At 35.9% G+C, this 18,459-nt stretch overlaps 1 protein-coding gene across 2 annotated transcripts in view; it reads left to right on the forward strand.

Annotated features, from left to right (window-relative positions):
* Window positions 1–18,459, forward strand: part of PTPRQ (protein tyrosine phosphatase receptor type Q) — a 142,688-nt gene that overhangs the window by 96,286 nt on the left and 27,943 nt on the right. For both annotated transcript variants that reach the window (XM_064509559.1, XM_064509562.1), the window contains 9 exons: window positions 1,655–1,776; window positions 5,526–5,712; window positions 8,128–8,372; window positions 8,994–9,060; window positions 9,376–9,534; window positions 10,825–11,047; window positions 11,502–11,575; window positions 16,340–16,439; window positions 17,254–17,382. In XM_064509559.1, the coding sequence (XP_064365629.1) occupies window positions 1,655–1,776; window positions 5,526–5,712; window positions 8,128–8,372; window positions 8,994–9,060; window positions 9,376–9,534; window positions 10,825–11,047; window positions 11,502–11,575; window positions 16,340–16,439; window positions 17,254–17,382 (1,306 nt within the window). The remainder of the gene's footprint in view (window positions 1–1,654; window positions 1,777–5,525; window positions 5,713–8,127; window positions 8,373–8,993; window positions 9,061–9,375; window positions 9,535–10,824; window positions 11,048–11,501; window positions 11,576–16,339; window positions 16,440–17,253; window positions 17,383–18,459) is intronic.

The following is an 18,459-nucleotide window of genomic DNA, read 5'->3' on the forward strand; positions in this document are numbered from 1 at the left end:
AGATTACCTATAAAATAATTTTAATTTGCACTAATTCCAGTCTTTAGGGGAACATACTTGCCTTTGTATTTTGCTGTGTCTGTTCTAGCTCCCCACTCAACAAACAGCCTTCTCTGGGCAGTCCCTTCCTTTCACAAGCCCCTCATGTACTTTCATAATTAACTCGGTTACAATTTTCAGTCAGTTGTTCCCTGCTATCCAGTATTTTGGGGGACTGCTTCCAGTGGTTGAATCTGATGCTCCCTACAAAGTCAAATATATTCCTGCTAATCCCAGCAACTCAGTCTACCTCCTGTATCCCAAACTCTCCACAGCCCCTTCTCAATCCCCAAATCTTCTTGTTTCATCCTGCAACCATGCACACCCATCCTTCATGGTGCAAAATGTTACAGTCTCCCCTCTTGAATCTTTCACTCATAACTTCAGTAGTTGCATACCTTCTTGAGTGTCATTTTTTCTTTTTGTAACCCATTTTCTACCTAACAAACTAAGTGACCTTATATACATTCCCATTTCCCTCCTATCAGTAGTATTGATTATGGTGAATCTTATCTGAATTAGAGCACAGAGAGGGGCTGTGCAGTTGCAGCTATGTCACATGATGTGGTAGAGCATATACTGTACTTGCTGGTGTTTAGGCAGAGCGCTAAAGCTCTCTGGTCTAATGATTAATGGTGAAAAAATCCATGTTCATCCCTAAATTGTATCTGAGAAAAGAGACTATCATCTCTTTTAATTAGGATGATATGGTCACCTGTATCATGTTCTTATAAAAGACTGTTCATTGATATTTGTTAATCACTCACAGTTGTCCTTTCTCGTAGTAGACAAAAAAGGCATTATGGAGCCAAGTTCAGGCATTATGTACAAATCTGTTCTCTTTTCTATTCCAAATTTTATTTTTCCCAAATTTACTATGGCCATTATTAAAGAGGAGTGCCACTTACTGAGACTTGCTATGTTGGCATATGATTTCAGGATTTTCCTGTATCTTAGAGTAAGAAATAACTAGGTCATTTCACATATCACCTTGATAAAAGGCAATATTAGGAAAACCTGATTTCTTAGATCATTCTTGTCTTCTTACAGCTCCTATCACCTTTTTGTGTGTATTTTCCAGAGTTTCATAACATGTTAAGTGGAAATAAAACCTAGAAAACAAATATTTTCTCTGTAAAAGAGCATTTTTACTAGTATCTGCCAACATTGTTGGAAATTATTTCCAACATGCAGAAGAGTTTGTGTTTTCATTTTTTATTGTTCTTTACATGATGTATTGGATATATACTGTCTCCCTATCTCCCATATTGCATGTGTCTGTGTAAATAGGTGTGTGTATATTTTACTTGTGTCATGTAAAATACATGTAACTAATTAGTAATTAGAAGACCTATTGATTCAATTTACGGTAGAGTTTTAGGCCACTAATACACATGGTAGTTGTAATGAAAGATGTGTTTCTAAATCCCATTATGTGCTTTGTAAGTGAGAACTAAAAATTGTTATAATTCTTTAAACAGTGTATAATGGTAAATGCATGAAAAAGTTTTGTTTTCAAATTGAAAATAATCTCTACAGGCCACTAAAAATACCATGTTATTTGTTGTGAACTGCTTTGGCTGTGATTCACATACATACATATTTTTTTCCATAGCTCCAGATGGTCCTCCAGAAAATGTGACTGTATTAGCTACATCTCCTCACAGTATTAATATCAGCTGGAGTGAACCTGTCATCATTACTGGACCAACACGCTACCTCATAGACATAACCTCAGTAAGGCAGTTCTAACTGTTTTATTGTTGATAGTAGTACAGATTTTTGGTGATATAAAAACCACAGCAGATGTTTTTATAGAAATTGCAGGACAGGCATAAACAGGCATATGACTAAACTGTCCATTTTCACTTAAACTGGTGATTCTGCACAGAAGAAATAAATGTATTTGATAAAGTTCTTAATAGAAAATAACCTAATTATTTGCAGTTAAAGAATCTGTACTAATAAGAGGCCTTTCAGAAAAAAAGTATAGCTGTGAATTTATTCAGGAAAACAGTAGCTAAGCTTTGCGGAGGTGGACGTACCTCCTTCCAGCAACAGCGATGCTGTTTACCAATAACAATAATAATTACAAAATACTTTTTTCTTCAAAGGAGGAAAATTTTCATTGTCTTATTTATAGAAATGAGGATGGAGAGCCTACCCAAAGGAAGTGACTTTTACAAAGTTACAGAGTGCATCAGAGGGCAAAATTTAAAGTCAAACCAGATTTCCCAGTTTCCACTTGGTGCTCTGTCCATCAAATTAGCTATATCTTGGTAGCATTGTCCTTGATCACTGTAAGCAAGAAAAAGCTTGACATAAGAGATAAGCTTTAGTGGCCTTCCTCTTTTCATCCTCTTTACTACTTCTTAAAATACAGTTAAAAGAACCTTTAATAAACCCCAAGTCACATCCAGCCCTGCAGCAAGATATGAAATTGTTTCTTAAGTCTAGCACATGAGAATTTTTAAGTAGGACATAGGTTCCCTGGTCATCCAGGAATTATATAGTTTGGGCTATCAGTGAAAATGGGGAGCACTTCACCAGACTTTACCCAGGAAAAGTTGCTGTTCACAGCTTCAAAAATCCTGAATCGGTCTATTAGATAATGGGAAAAAATTGAAAGGATACTTAAAATTATTTAAAGGCTTTAGATATATATCCTGAGGAGAGGATAAGTCTTTTATGTATGTATTTTCAATGTTTTTACATAAGTGATAAGAAAGACATAAGCCATGCTCAAATATTAATGCTGAGATTCTTATGCCATCAAAATTTTTAAGGAGGAGATCAGTAAAAAATACAACAAATATTTCAAGCTCCACAATAAAGTTACAAGAGACTAATATGCACTCCTGCCATTTTCACTTCCTCTAAATACATTCTACAAAATGTACAGTGCAATCTGTACAATTCTGAACGCACTCATCACATCATATGTGTGACAGAAGGAAGAATGTACAATACCAAGGGAAATGCTAACAGGAAAGGAGCTGTTCTTTGTCCCAGTGGAATCTTGGGTAGGTCATTGGAAACTAGAAAACAATATGTATTCCTCCTTTATGAAAATTAGAGAAGACTTTTTACTTGTGAGAATTTCCTGTCACGTTTGACTAAACAGCATTTTAGAGCATCAACAGAAAGTGATTTTTTTCATGGTTTTGATAAAACTTGCAAATAAAATTTTCAAAGTTTGGTTTTTGTGTGCAATATTTCATCAATTTCTATTTAAGCAATTTCTATTTACTCTGTCTGGTAATTCCTAAATTATCAACAGGATGTCATCCGCTTCTGCACTATGAAAAAGTTACAAATACCTTATTAATGTAAGTTATAATAAAACTCCTAAAATAAGATGAATTACTGAATTTTTATATGAACCTGTAAGCATTCAAAATTAATTTAAAAACCTGTTTTAAATTTTCTGTTTAGAGGACTTTGTTGTTGCTGTTGTGCATTTGTTTTTTCTTTTTTTTCCCAAATATACTTCAAGTATCTAGCTTTACATTTAGGGATTCCTTGCAATCAGATGTTGTATTTCTAATGTTCAGTAACTACAGGCGTCAGTTCTGTAGAAAATCGTCTTAGTAGACAAATCTATTCTTACTTAAAGGCCAGTTGAACTGTCACAATCTTTTGCAGTGAAAATTTGAATGTATATTTTGTCCCCGTGGGAAGATTTGTATGAAGACTCCAAATTCCACAAACATGCTGTATTTACAACCTTACTTATTTTAGTTCCCGGCTGAGTCTCTTTAAGCATTTGTAAAAATAAGCTCACAGAACAGAATAGCTTCAGATTCCTACTCTGTCATATCTTTATTCTTAAATGGAAGTAATTAGTATCCATTAGTGAATATACTAAGGTTCTGTTTGAATTGCTAGGATGTTTCTTACAGTTATTTAGATCAGAAAAACTAAAAAGTACTCTGTCATTATTATTCCCCTAAGTCATATTTTAGTTTGTCTCCTTTCCTACTGTAATTAGGAGTAGTCATGAATAAAATATTACTGAAAATGAGTAAGGGAGATGAAACCGAACCATAAAACTTTATGAAGAATATAAACAAATTTGAAGATGTGGTGTCGTGATCATATTTTAGCTTTTGTATGAATATTTATATGCCATATTTTTGATAGTCAGATAGGAAGAAATATTTCAGCTTTTGATGGCCATCCCAGGAAATGAGTGTCTGTTTAGTCCATCAGAAAGTTTAGTTCAGGTTAATTCTCAGTGGGGATAGATGCATATCTGTCAAATAAAAGGTATGCTTGAACTATTCTAATGTTTTAGCAGCTGCATTTAATACAGATTTCATCCACTGGGAAAACTACTGTACAGCTACCTAATCCTCTTTTCAAATTACACACTGAAGGAACAATAATGAAAACATCATTAACTGAAGTAGTGGGAACAGACATAAAAACAGTGTTGTAAAATGATATTTGATCATACCCTAGAAAAGCTCCTATTTTCCGTTTTTCTCCTTTTTTAAGCTAACATCAGAAGTGATTTATTGGATATAAAGGCCAACTCTGTGGATTTTTCTGCAGAACTACAGATTATTTGAGATGTAAGAATGATAGGGATCTCAGGAAGTCACCTGGTCCGTATCCTTGCTCTAACACAGAAACAAGCATACCTGTCTTCCTGACAGATGATTCTCTAGCCTGTTCTTGAAAATGTCCAGTGCTGAAAATTCCTCAACATCCCTAGATAGATCATTCCAGTTTTTAACTAACCTTATAGGTGTAGTTTGTTATGTATTTAGTTATACAGTTTTTTTCACGTTTAACCCAAATCTTTTTTGGTGCAAAGACTACCATTTCTGTTTGCACTTGCATGAATGCCATGAACAATGGATTATCTTCAATTTAGGAAGATCCCTTTTTACATTTTGAAGCTATTATTATGTCTTCCACCATTGCCTCTTTTCTAGATTGAACCTTGATTATTTCTGCTTTCCAGCTTTTCTAGTGAAATAATTACTCCCTCCCCATTGTCTTAGAAATAGTGCTGCTGTTTATATATCCAAGAAGGAATCGCTGTCACTGCAGTGACATCAACATTAGAAATTCCTACTCAATTTTCTTTTCAATTTTGTGCTTCAAACCTTTTGCTGCTACATAACAGCTCATCTTTTGGATCACTGCCTATGTTAATTCCCATTTCAGAATACTACAGCTCCCCTGGCCTAGTCTCTAGTTCTCGCTTGCTTGGTGGAAGATAGTACCCAGCAAACAGTTCATATCCTTAATCCCATATTACGTGAAGTACTGAAGAGGCAGTAAGTGGGTGGGGTGAGAGTTTACTCCCTTGTGAAGCTTTCTTGTCTTGTTAGGTAGACACTTCTTGTGTATCTTTTTATGTAAAAGGATAGGAAAGTGGGATAAGATAAGTTGCATATCATGTTCAAATAATAGGATTCTGCTCTTGGCTGTTTTGATGTCTTGTAATGCTTTTGTATCTGTTTATTTTACAGGTAGATAATGACAATTATAAAGCTCAGTTTCTGAAGACAAACGATGATAGTAAAGCCTTAGAAATTTCTGATTTAAAAGCATTTACAAGGTATTCTGTAATCATCATTGCCTTTACGGGAGATGTTAATGCTGCACCCATTGAAGGCAAGGCTAGTTCTCCAGTAATTGTCTCCACTTTTGAAGCAGGTTTGTTTTTTTCTGTACTTAACATGAATCAAACTTTAAAGTTTTTCTTTCATCTGACAAGCAAATAACAGTTTTGAACACACAGTGTACTTTTAATGCAGATTTATTCTCACAATAAATTCTTCTTTAATATTTAAAAGGTGTTTGTCAGCAAAAAAGTGATGGTGGTAATAAATACTAATATTTAATAGTACAGAGATCCTAACTTGTTCCATGTAAAATGTGGATGTATGGAATACAGCCATCTAGATTCCTTCTATAGTCAATGAAGAGAGAGATCCTACCTATATTAGTTTACCTAAGACACCTGTCTTAAGAAGAGATGAATCACCCCTTTGCAGGTGCCTATTTCCTTTAGTAGACTGTTAAGAACTCTTCACAACATCCTTAGTCTTGATGCCGAATTTTTAAACATATAAAATTAGATTAGGTGAATTCTATTGTTTATAATGTTTATAAACCTGTACTGGTTTGTGGACATAGTTTTTGCATTCTCTTTGGAAGGAGGTTGATAGTGAATACGCACAGGGATCTGTGTTAGAGTCTGTTGCTCCAGAGACTTGAAACAAACTGGAGGAGGAAACAAATATTAAGGTGACATAACTTGGTCATGCTCTTAAGTTATTCAGAGAAGTAAATTCGAAAGGTGAATGTGAGGAACTGTATGAGGACCTCATATAGTTTATGATACCAATGGGGCCTTACTTGTCACAGCTACAACGATTACTGTCAGAATGCCGAGAAACTATACTACAGTATACCTGATAACATTTGCTTAGGAAAATATAGTCCTAACTTTACATACATACTTCCTGGTTTCGCTGTGTCCAATACCTTTGCTGGTTTTGACTTATTCACTGAGGATCTTAGATAAAGCAAGCAGAAAAAAATCTTTCCTGAAAAGATATTGGAGTTGTGTTTCATTCAGCCTAGTTATCAACTGTGAGTAAGCTGCAATTGCCTCATCTGTAGTCAGGTTAATTGCAGGTCAGTCACTTCAGCTATGTATTTAATTTAATTTCAGGTTTAAGCAGTAATTGTGCTATCATTTATCTTTCCTTTGTGTATGAAAATCAAATGTCCATGATGGGATATATATACACATACATACATATACACACACACACACACACACACACGGATGTATTTGTCAAGTGTCTTTAACATGCTAAATTGTAAGCTTTTCATGACCTGTTTATACCCCCAAAGGCTGATAGAATCTTTTACTAAGGAAAATAAAATGAAAATTAAATTAGGTGGCAGTTAGGTCTGTTTCGTGAGCTACTTCAGCATCTTTTCTGGTAGCATTACCTTTTATATGAAAGCGTGATACACTAGGAGGTGTAGTAATCCTAAAGAATACTTATTTTTTCCATCTCATATGATCTCCTCTGGTTTGTACAATCTAGTGTATGCGTGAGTATCTGAGGAGGTTAGAACTAATTTATACAGAGTTACTCCAGAGAAGCCTGAGTTAGCATTTCTTGGCTCGGGTAAAAAAATGGAAGTTATGACAACTGCATCTGAAACCTTGGCTGAGGGAAAGTGTTTACCTACAGTTAATTTGATATCCCTGTTTAGAGGTGATACATATTTGGCTGCTCAGGTAAAGCAGTAGATATTTAGCGGCTTGGAGAGAAAGTGACAGCCTTTTCTTTCAGAGAAAGCCCTTGGGAAAATGATTTATACTTTTGCTATCTTGAGAATAAACTACTGGAATGAATGTTTGGCAAAAGGCTGTCTTTGGGAAAAGTGTATGTTGTGATTGTGCATTTCTTGGCTTCTGGTAAGTTTCTAGACAGAATCTGAAACACTTGTTTGACCTGTTACGATTCTCTACATGTGTCTGGGCATCAGCTGATGGAAAGTCTGCTTTCTTTGAAGGGTTATTTGTGATAAGCAGAGACTCTTAGGAGCATCATGGCTCGGTCATAAGTTGGGAGGGAGCCTTGTGTTGACAGAGTTTTCAGAAAGGGTACTGAAGTCGGAAACTTGCTTCTTGCTTGTCAGCCCATGCAAGGATTTGTTTACCTCAGGATGTATTTAAAGGCACAGTGATGCCTTGGGGCTTTCTGAATAAATGCTCAGAAGAAACTTTCCTGAGTAGAAACTACTGGGATTTATTATAGGTGGTCATATTTAAGATAGCTTTCTAATAATTATTTTCAATGTTTGTGGCATTAAATGCTATCATCAAGAATAGTGTGTATTTCACCAAATACATTTAGCTTTTTATTGTCTTTACAAATATTTACATAAGTAATAAGTATTTGAAGTATTGATTTAGTAAAAATAAAAAAATCAATGATTTAATACTGATATCCAAATATAATAATTTATAACATTTCAGGTTTTACTCCAATACTAATAGTAGTGTTCTGTTACGTAAGTGGATCATTAAAATGTTTATTTCAGTGCCAGAAGACCCACCTAACAACATAACATTTCAGAAGATTCCAGATGAAGTAACAAAGTTCCAAGTAACATTTGTGCCGCCATCTGAACCAAATGGGAATATTCAGGTGTATCAAGCTATGGTCTACAATGAAGACAACCCTGCTGCCGTCCAGATCCACAACCTTAGTGTCATTGATAAAACAGATCAGTCAGTCACGGCTGTGATAGAAGGGCTAAAGGGAGGACATACATATAATGTCAGCGTAAGAATTTATACTTTTTCTTTGGATTTTTTGTTATCAATGAGAGACTAATGTAAACTATGAATGCAGACCTAGGCCAAATATGAGATTTTCATGCCAAGAATGTTAGCTAGGGTGCGAAGAGGGAGAAATCTGAGGAAAAAAGGGAACAATGAAGAGGCTGGAGGGATTGGGAACAGGACACATCACCAGTGGTAGCTTTATAAGCTGGCTGCCCAGTTTAAGTACTGGGCACATCATCACAGGTGCAAAATTGTATACATGTCTTGGTTCTGGAGCCTGCATTGTGCGTTTGGCTTGGATGAAGGGTCCAGTTTTGTAGAAGGAGCCTACTAGAAGTATGTGCATGTAGTCCTTTCAAATAATCAGAGATTAGGACATGAGGGAAGGAGAAATAACTGGTGTGTTTTTCCATTTTTCTGAGTTACATTACGAAGGATAAAATATTACCATACTTAGGATTGTAAAGAAATATGGGATAAGTTCTAGCAAAGTGTGAATGACATAAAAGGAGAGTTTCAGCATTCATTGTCCCTTCAAATATATCCAGATTTGGCTAATTTGAAGCTAGGACAAGTACTCATTAAAACAGATGTTCTTTTTTTTTTTTTTTTTTTTAAGGTGTATGCAATTAATGGTGCTGGTGCAGGACCAAAAATTCAACTGAAAATAACCATGGACATCAAAGGTATTTCTCATAAAGTGGTCTTAGCTGAGATCTCACTAAATGCTGAAGAAAATGCTGTTCTACCTGTGAGCGCACATCTGTTTGCCTTTTTGTCCTTTCTTTAGAGGCTGCATAACCTAGGAACAGAAGCATATACCTAAAAACCTCGAATGGCAGTGCTCATTTTTGCTGCATATCACTGATCATTTGCTATTCATATCTGAGTGATACTATAAGGATTTGTCTTGCATAATACAGCTATGTGCATGAACAAAGTACTTGTAATGAAATAAATTTGAAAACAAAACTCTGTGGTATATCTTTGTTTAAAAACAGAACCACCACGGCCTAATAAGAAACCAGCACCAGTTTATGATACCAATGGGGCCTTACTTGTCACAGCTACAACGATTACTATCAGAATGCCAATATGTTATTATAGTGATGATCATGGTCCTATCAAGAAGATACAAGTTCTTGTTGCAGAAACTGGAGGTAGAAGAATTTTCAATGTTTTCTTGAAAATTATTATCAGTTCTTTTATTTCTTCTTTTTTCAGCATGCTCATCTTTTTCTTTTTATAAATTGTATTGGATGTCAGAAATTTTGTGTTAGAAAATGGCAAAGAAAATCACTTTGTCTGTGGTAACAGTACTAAGAGAGAAGTATGTGCTTTCACAATACCTGTGAGCTGGGTACTGGATTCTGGAAACGCTTGCCAAAAAGGTTATCCATGCTGTTTGAAACCACCGTTATTATTCTGACCCTGTTGTTATCGTTATATTTTCTTTATTTCTTATTTCCTTGAAAAAATAAATACATTTGGCATTTGTGAAATGTAATTAATGTAATTAATGTAATTATATATCTTATAAAACTTTTTTGCAAGGTTTTTCTTCTGTTGCTGTTAGTGTTGCCTGTAAAAGAATGCAGTCATGTGCAGCTGATATTTCCATTTCATAAGGGGGGCAGAGGGATTTATATAAAGCCCTTCTGTACACTGCAAGTTAGAATGTTTATTCCCTTTTACGGACTAATGAACATTTACTTATATGAAGTGTCATGGTACTGCTTTGAGTAATTGCCTACCAATGTGAGCAGGAGTTTCACAATCAGACATCATATAGTCAGGCTTACTTTGCCTAAAAAAGGCAAATTCCAGGTACTTAACTCCCTTGTTTTGCTTAATTTCAAAGTATTGATGTAAAACATTTGCATTAAGTGATAAAAATACAATTTTTCTGAATGTGTCTTAGCACTAATCCTGGAGACGTTTACTTCATAGCTACTGCTGCGAAGATTCCCTTGAACTGATAGGTATGCAAATACCATGTTAAGCAGTGTGTTGAAGATTTTTCTCTTATCAGAGTTGCAGTAGCAACTGTAGTTGGGTAGCAACCACTTTTGAAAACCTAGTCATTTGGTTTATGAAACAATTCTTACTCTCTTTAGATAAACACTTTCTATTGTCTTTGCTAGCCACGCTCAGTTTCACAGTCAAGTGACTTGCCCAAGTGTTATTCTCTACAGGCAGAGCTCGTGTTTGAGACGGACTTTATCCCTGAAATTTCCTAGCTGTGGTTCAGTCTCTGGACTAGCAAAATACAGGTAGTGCGGATAATGAAGAAATTTGGATTTCAATACAAATACAGATATAGCCTTAGTTGTGTGAATGGCACTTACTGCTTGCTAAGCCCTTAAAAAATTAATTATCTAGTTGCCTTCTTTAATTATAATTTTTTTAGAATGTAAATTATTTCTGATTGTTTCTTTTCTTGACAATAGCTCAGCATGATGGGAATGTTACTAAGTGGTATGATGCCTACTTCAACAGACCAAGGCCATATTTTACAAATGAAGGTTTTCCAAACCCACCCTGTATAGAAGGAAAGGAAGGAATGAGTGGTAAAGAAGAGATATATGTCATAGGTGCTGATACTACATGTATGACACCAGGCAGTCAAGACAAAATATGCAATGGCCCACTGAAACCAAGAAAGCAGTACCTGTGAGTCCATTATTTGTCTCTGTGTTTGTCCAAAATAAAGATTTAAGTGAAATATATATTTTTACAAACAGATAAGAAGTGTAGTTCAGTTAAGAAAAGATGGAGCTTGAAGCGATCTTTGCATTTCTTAATTTTAAATTTTTTGGCTGAAATGTAAATATGGGAGATCGTATTTTTTTTAATGATTCAAGTAACAAAAAAACTTACTTGATCCCTAAATTAAACAAGCCCAAATTCAAGATAAGTAACCCACTTTATATAGTTTGACTATACATTTAACATAGTGACACTGAGTCCTTGATGTCAGTCATAATGTCAGGTTTGTAGGTGGATAATGATTCCAGGTTATATTTTGCTAAAACTGAAAAATAGTGTCTAGTTTCTAAATGAACTACTGCTTAGAAATATACACATAGACTTTTATTTCATTAGTTTTCTTGTTTTTATTTTACAGATTTAAGTTCAGAGCAACTAATGTTAAAGGACAGTTTACAGATTCTGACTATTCTGACCCTGTCAAAACCTTAGGTAAGGAGAGTGTCGTTTGTTAAAATATTTCTCTATTTCCAAAGAATCTGTTCAATTCCATCTTCCTTTTTCGGACTAGTTTCCTTGAAATAGATAATCTCTATTGTTGGACCTAGCTTAACCAGAAGAGTTGGTTCCTGGCAAGGAAATTCATACATTCCATTTTGTGTCCTTTAGTTAGAGGGTGTCAAGGGGTCTTAAATCAGCCTGGACTGTTAAATGAGAGTGCAATATTGACAATGTTCATTAGCAGAAATTCGGTTATACCAATGAAAATACCATTTTGCCAGGACAGCTCATCTTGACTGGATGAACTGTCAGAAGCTATACTGGTTGCGCAGTTTTCCTCCCTGTTGGATGTACTTGTTGTCCCAGCGAACCTCGTGTAGAAAACCTCTCAGTTGCAGAGCATTCCTTCTACTGGCAGCTCGTCTGAGGACGTGACCCTCTGGCCCTTCAGGTTCAAGCAAACGTGAAAGCATTTCATCCTTTAGATACAGACAAAGTTCATTTTAAGTTAATATTATCTAATAGAACCCAGCTGGTTCTGATGTTATTGGCCAACAGGGCAGTTGTTACAGGGTCTCAAACCCAGCATAAGTTCTTCCATTATAGTGTTGATCCACCCCCAAAAGTAGGAATGAAGATTCTCTAAGCAGATTCTGTAAAATCTGTAAGTTCTTTTAATATATTGCTAAGCCAAAACTTACCTAGTTAAGCATTATCCCTGACTTTCTGAAAAGAGACCCAGGACAACTGGGTGAGTACACAGAAGAATTTTCATGGGCACATATTCTTCATTTGGCACTCATCTTCTGTGATATGAGCTCCCTTATTCATCTAACCCATCTTAGAAATCTGTTACATGATCTGATACTGAAAATCCTGAAATGCTAATTCACAACCTGAATATTCTGAGAGGATCTCGTGCTGTTTCTCTAGCCCTGAATGTTTTGGAAAAAGCAATACAGAAACTGTCTTTAAAAGTTTTGGTACTCTAAACCAGTGAAACAAATAGCTTGACCAGTGAGGGAAAGACTGCATCAGGGAAAATAACTATACCTGAAATGACTCTGACTTTATCCAGTCCTCTGTGCACCTTTTTGACAGAAAACTCCTGAAAGGCTTAAAGAAATCGTCAAAACAAAAAAAAAAAGAAATTTGTGACAGGCAGATACTATAATTCATGCACTTCTGTACTGTTATGGATAACTTGTGACATATTATCTTCTGGTATAGATCACAAAGAATCAGGATTTGTCTGTATGCAGGACAAAATACAACTGGAAAAAAATAGCCATGATAAATTCCTCAGATATCCAAGGATCCTGATTCCCTTACTGATGTCAGTGCCTTCTGTGCTAATGTTTAACGTTAAAACACTACTTTTAAAATAGGCTCTACAGCAAGCCCTTGTCTGGCCTTAACTTCTAAATTTCAGAGTCTGTTCAACAAGAAACAAAATATACATGGGACAAGTAATTAGAAGTTCCTTCTATGCTTTCTTACAATGCTGTTGTGAAATTAATATCTTATTCATATATCACTAGTGATGCAAACTGATACTAGTGATCTCTAGTGATACAATTGAGTGGCCTTGAAGATACAGCACCTACAATGCCATTATCAATGTCATGTTAGGCGAATGAAGGAAGTTAGATTCTTTAGGAAACATTTTCTCTTGAGACACATGACTTGAGGAACCTTATCCGAGTGGTTCCTTTATAGATCATACTTGGGTTATATGAACTTTGAACTTGCACTAGAAGCACAGCCTGGAAAGGATAACTGGAAAGATCAATAGCTGTTAGATATCTCTGTGACCAATGGTTTCTATTCTCGTATTAACAGTATGTTTTTAGAAGAAATTTGTGCTACCTGAAATCAGAATTACATTTTTATTATAAATCAATGATCCTCTTTTGTAATTATTGTCTAAATTTGTGTTTTTACAAGATGAAATTTTCATTTTAGTAATTAAAACATTGATTTGAATTTTGGCAGAGGTGTTCATGACAGTGCAAAGAACTTCCATATTTTATTTTTGTTTCATAGTCTAACTATAGAATAGGTAGGTCTTTGATCTGGAAAACCAGGATGCTTACCTTGTATCTGTGCAGTTTAATATTGCATGTTAAATATGCCTGAAACAGAAGAAGCATGAAAAACTTGTAAGAGAGTTCACTGTAATTGGCAGCCATCTGATGCTCTTGTTAAGCAATAGGAATTTTGCTGGGGAGGAACAGTGAAGAAGAAGCTCAATAGCATATGCAATTTCAATAATGGTTTTTTAAATATAGTAAAGAATACATTTTAATATGGCCTGCCTACTCATCCATTCTTTGAGTACCACACTCTGCTCTTAAGCTGGAGAAGTGGGTTTTTTCCTTATACCTCATAACTGACATTTCAAAAATCATGTCCATACTACAGAGAAAGGTCAGGGTTTTTCCATGACGTTATTAAGATGTGGCAACAAACACTGTTAAAATTGTAGTACACACAAGGCAGCTTATAATCTTTGTCAAAAACTCTGATAGCTAGTTAAGCAAATCATTGTGAGGCACCTAGTAGTACAGTGTAAGTGTGGTCTGTCTTCATGTGGAATACAAAGCCTATGAGATAGAAAATATCAAAAGGGGGTATCCATAAGACACTGTCTTATGCATAGATGTTTACCTTATTACATCGTATTATTACAATTTGCTATCATCATGTATTGAGTTGCAGGTCCTCAGAATTATACAGCATGATGTCAGGACTGCAAGCTGATTTTATAATACCTATTTTTTCCTTCTCTATATGCTAATTCTTCTGTTTTGTGTCCTTCCCTGTACCCTTGATCATCTCTGCAGACATGTAGTACCTCCCATTTGCTAAGAAGTAAGAGAAAATATGTTTCTTTATTCTTGGTGGGTCAGCTCTGGTTTACTTGATAACATTGGTAATGTTTGGACTGATCTTAACTGTAGGATTTAACATTCACGTCACTGTTTAATGCAATATAGACAGAACTGTTGTAGAGGTTCCTCTGAAATTTTTCCTATACTTTTTACACATGATTAACACTTGTACATTACCACAGAGATCAGTGGGTGGCAGGGAACTTTCCATTCCTTTCTCTTTTGCAACAGCATTTTAAATACCTGCTTTTCTTCTCTGTTGTCTTCCTCCAGCCTAAATTGTTCTTACATTGTAGCATCCAGTGTTGCACCCGAGGCTTACGTTTATGCTGCACCTGAGGCTTTATATTTATGCTGAACAGAGTGGAAGGATTATTTCAGGTGTTTTGGAAACTATGCTTAATTCTCTGTATCAGAAGATTATGTTCATCATTTCATACATGACATTGTTTGTGGTCTACAATAATCTCACACCTTCTTCTGATAAATTGCTTTCTAACCTACTGTTCACTAGCATGTGATTGTGTAGCTGATTATTCCTGCCTACATGCAGAACCAGGCATCTCATCTTAAAAAATTGTAGCATATTGTTTTAAGACCATTTCTTTAGCTAAATCAGGATCATTTTGAATTATCATCATGTCCTCAGATGTACATGCAGTCCATATCATCTGCAGCATACTCTCTGATCCAAAAATCAGGGCCTTTTGAGAGAACTGAAGCCAAGACTTCTGTATTTTGCAGAGTGTCTTTGAGAGGATTTTGTCCCTTGAGTGGGGAAATCTCAGTTTCATATGGCAGGAAAGCAGCACATTTTTCCTGTCCTCCCTGGAGGCCAGACAGAGACTAAGTTTTCTACACTAGATCAAAAAGTGTAGATGAAGAATACTAGCATAGGTGAAGAATACCAGCAGTAGTAATCCCTTCCTGTTCTTGTTTTCACCACGTACCTAAGGAAAAAGACTGAGATTTTTGACATAGGGGCAGGATTACCAGGAGGGATAGAAAATTAAATGAGTCTCAGAAATACAGCACCAAAGGAGTCTTTGTTGGAAAAGAGGTCTAGAACTATAATCTAAATGGCTTATCTGTCTCTGAATGAGCCTTGATCCTCCTTGATTACTGTAAGGACTGATTAGAATACCAGCCACTTAAACTTTTTATCATAAAGGCTTTAATGATAACTTTTGACCTGCTAATGATTATTCCTGACAAAATAACCAATTCCCATTTGAATAAAGGGCATGAGTTAGCGGTGAGGCAGATTAGGCAGTTCAGAGAAGGTCATTATGTGGGTTCCTCCAGCACATTGAGGAGAAGATCTCCAATCATTAGCATCTTTTATTTCTCTCTGTGAATGACGGCTGTGAACCTGTGCACTGAAACAGCATTTCAGTTGTGACTCTATTTTTTCCACTTTTGGAGTTTGAATATTCCTAGCTGTTAGAGCATTTGTTTATTCTTGGTTGGCTGCACTGAGGCTGAGCAGGAGCTCAGCTCAGGCTTATTTTATATAGTCTCAGACTGATGTTACTGCAGTGTAAACCTACCTTAACTTGCTTAGCATAGGTAAGCCAGAAAAGCACCAGTGAACAGCTGCATGTATAGCCTTAGCTATGTATTATTAGCATTATAAATTACATAGATAAAACACTTAGGAACCTTTGAATAAATTGTTCCTGTTTTTGTCATGTTTTTCTTTTTGAGCAGCTCTTCCGCTTATATAATGCAGTTGTATTGAGAGCATAGCGTCTGTCTCTCTCATCTCTGTCTGATTCCTCCCTCTTAGAGATGTAAACATGACAATGAAGCTATTAAATGTTAGATTTATGGGCCTAGTCTTACCCACTTTTTGTTGCAGGTGAAGGACTGTCAGAAAGAGCTGTGGAAGTTATACTTGCAGTTACTTTGTGTATACTATCAGTTGTCCTTCTGGTGGCTGCAGTCTACGCTTTTGCAAGGTGAGATTTAGGTATCCTTGCTGTACCTTGTTTGCAGACACTCAAAAATGTATTAATGAAGAGATGAAACAGTCTTATAGATGGAACCAGCCTATCATCTCGAAATCTATTGCCCATATTTTTATGCAGAAACTTAGGGATGGACTCACAAAGGCTAACTTTAGTGAGGCTAATCTCCATAGATTAATAAGAAATATGAGCTTCTCCAGAGGGTGAATCAGAACAGAAATCTATCTTAGCCTTCCAGAGTCACCTCTCCATTGACTTGAGATGAGCATACAGATCAGTCTCAGTTAGCTAAAGTTAGCTGGATGGCTAACCCTATTTGCTATCACCTCTGTGGAGAACCGGTACCTTGATATGAAGTCAATACCCTAAATTCTGTTTTCTGTCATACTACTAAATTAGCAAGTAAATACACTGCTGTCTTACATGTGAAAGAGAAATCAGCCTCTAATTCAAATTGTGAACAAATGCCCATTTACAGAAGCAGGCTGGGTATTGCATAAGTGAAGTTAGTTTACTCCTTCACAAAAAGTTCTGTTCTTACTCAGCTGGACCATTAAGGTTTGCCAAAGAATTTATGTAGGAAAACCAAAAGAATATACAAGCTTGATTGTTTTCATTTGACTGTTAGGCAACAAAACTGCTGGATTTGACTAAATTACACCATTGGAAATGAGAGTAGAATAAAGGTCAGACAAGGATTTCTGGCAACGATTTTTCAGTTTTATCCTGTGTAATCAAAGTATTGATGTACATGTCCTTAATAAATCTTTTGCATATTTATTTTTTACTATAATTTTCTCTTTAGAATTCGGCAAAAGCAAAAAGAGGGGGGCACATACTCCCCAAGAGATGCTGAAATTATTGACACTAAGTTCAAACTGGATCAGTTGATCACAGTGGCAGACCTGGAGCTGAAGGATGAGAGATTTACACGGTAAGCGTACTCCTTAGGCAAAACAGTAGTCCAAAAGGGCTGTAGCCATGACCCGTTTCTGACCTTTGCTTGTTTGGAAGTGTTGTGGTGTTCTTATTTACACAGGTCACTGAGATCCTCTTTCAAAGAATGACCTCCATCCTCAAGACACTTCTCACTAGCTTTTAGAAAATCACTTAATCTTCAGCTCTTTTTACCACAAGATAAAGATCTAAGTGCAAATCACTGTTTAATTGTGGTAGAGAAAAAGGGCTACATTTTTTAAACGTGCAGAATTTCTGAGTATTTTTGATACAGTTTTGTGTAGACTGCAAAGATTTGTAAGCATTTTGAAAGAGTCAGACACCTCAGAAGTGCCTGTTAGCTAATTCAGCCACAAATCTATCATTGTTTAATTGACATTTAGAAAGTCTTTTCGCAGAGGAATTTGCATAGCAGCTGGGCTTCTGTGGAGCTCAGCACACTGGCTCTCTTTACATCCACACCTTGAAACAGTGTATAGCAAGTCTAGGCTATTCGTATTTTCTGTGTGACAGAGAATCTTGTCACAGATATTTATCAGAAGGAAAACAGACTGTGCTCTCTCTGACTGCCATAAATATGGATGTTATTCACCAAATAAATATAATGATTCTAAACAATATATGACATCCAGCAGAGTTATAAACGTTGGATGAACATTCTTTACCTACCTTGATTTTCCCTGCTGTGTCACAGATGAAACACTGTGGTAGGCAATCTCCTTAAAGATGAGAAGCCTAAAATAGTCTTGCCCTAACAGTCAAGCATCCTACTGTTACAAACTAGGAATAGCTGGAAGATGAAAGGTTGTAGCTGTTGACCTGTTTTGTTTGAGTGTGTGTATGTCTATGTGTGTGGCATGGAGTAAGCTGATTGCATGTATAAACCTGTTCAAAATAGTGCACACAGGAATGGCTGCTTGTAACAGATGAGAAAACATACTATGAATCATCTGGAAATCGTTGACATAATGGATGTGGTATGCTCTGTGTGGGTCACATTCAGATAACATTGTTTAGTACCTGCTAATAATAATGGAATCAGTTCTCTGGAGGC

Source organism: Dromaius novaehollandiae, chromosome 1, assembly GCF_036370855.1.
Source record: "Dromaius novaehollandiae isolate bDroNov1 chromosome 1, bDroNov1.hap1, whole genome shotgun sequence".
NCBI classification, from domain to species: domain Eukaryota; kingdom Metazoa; phylum Chordata; class Aves; order Casuariiformes; family Dromaiidae; genus Dromaius; species Dromaius novaehollandiae.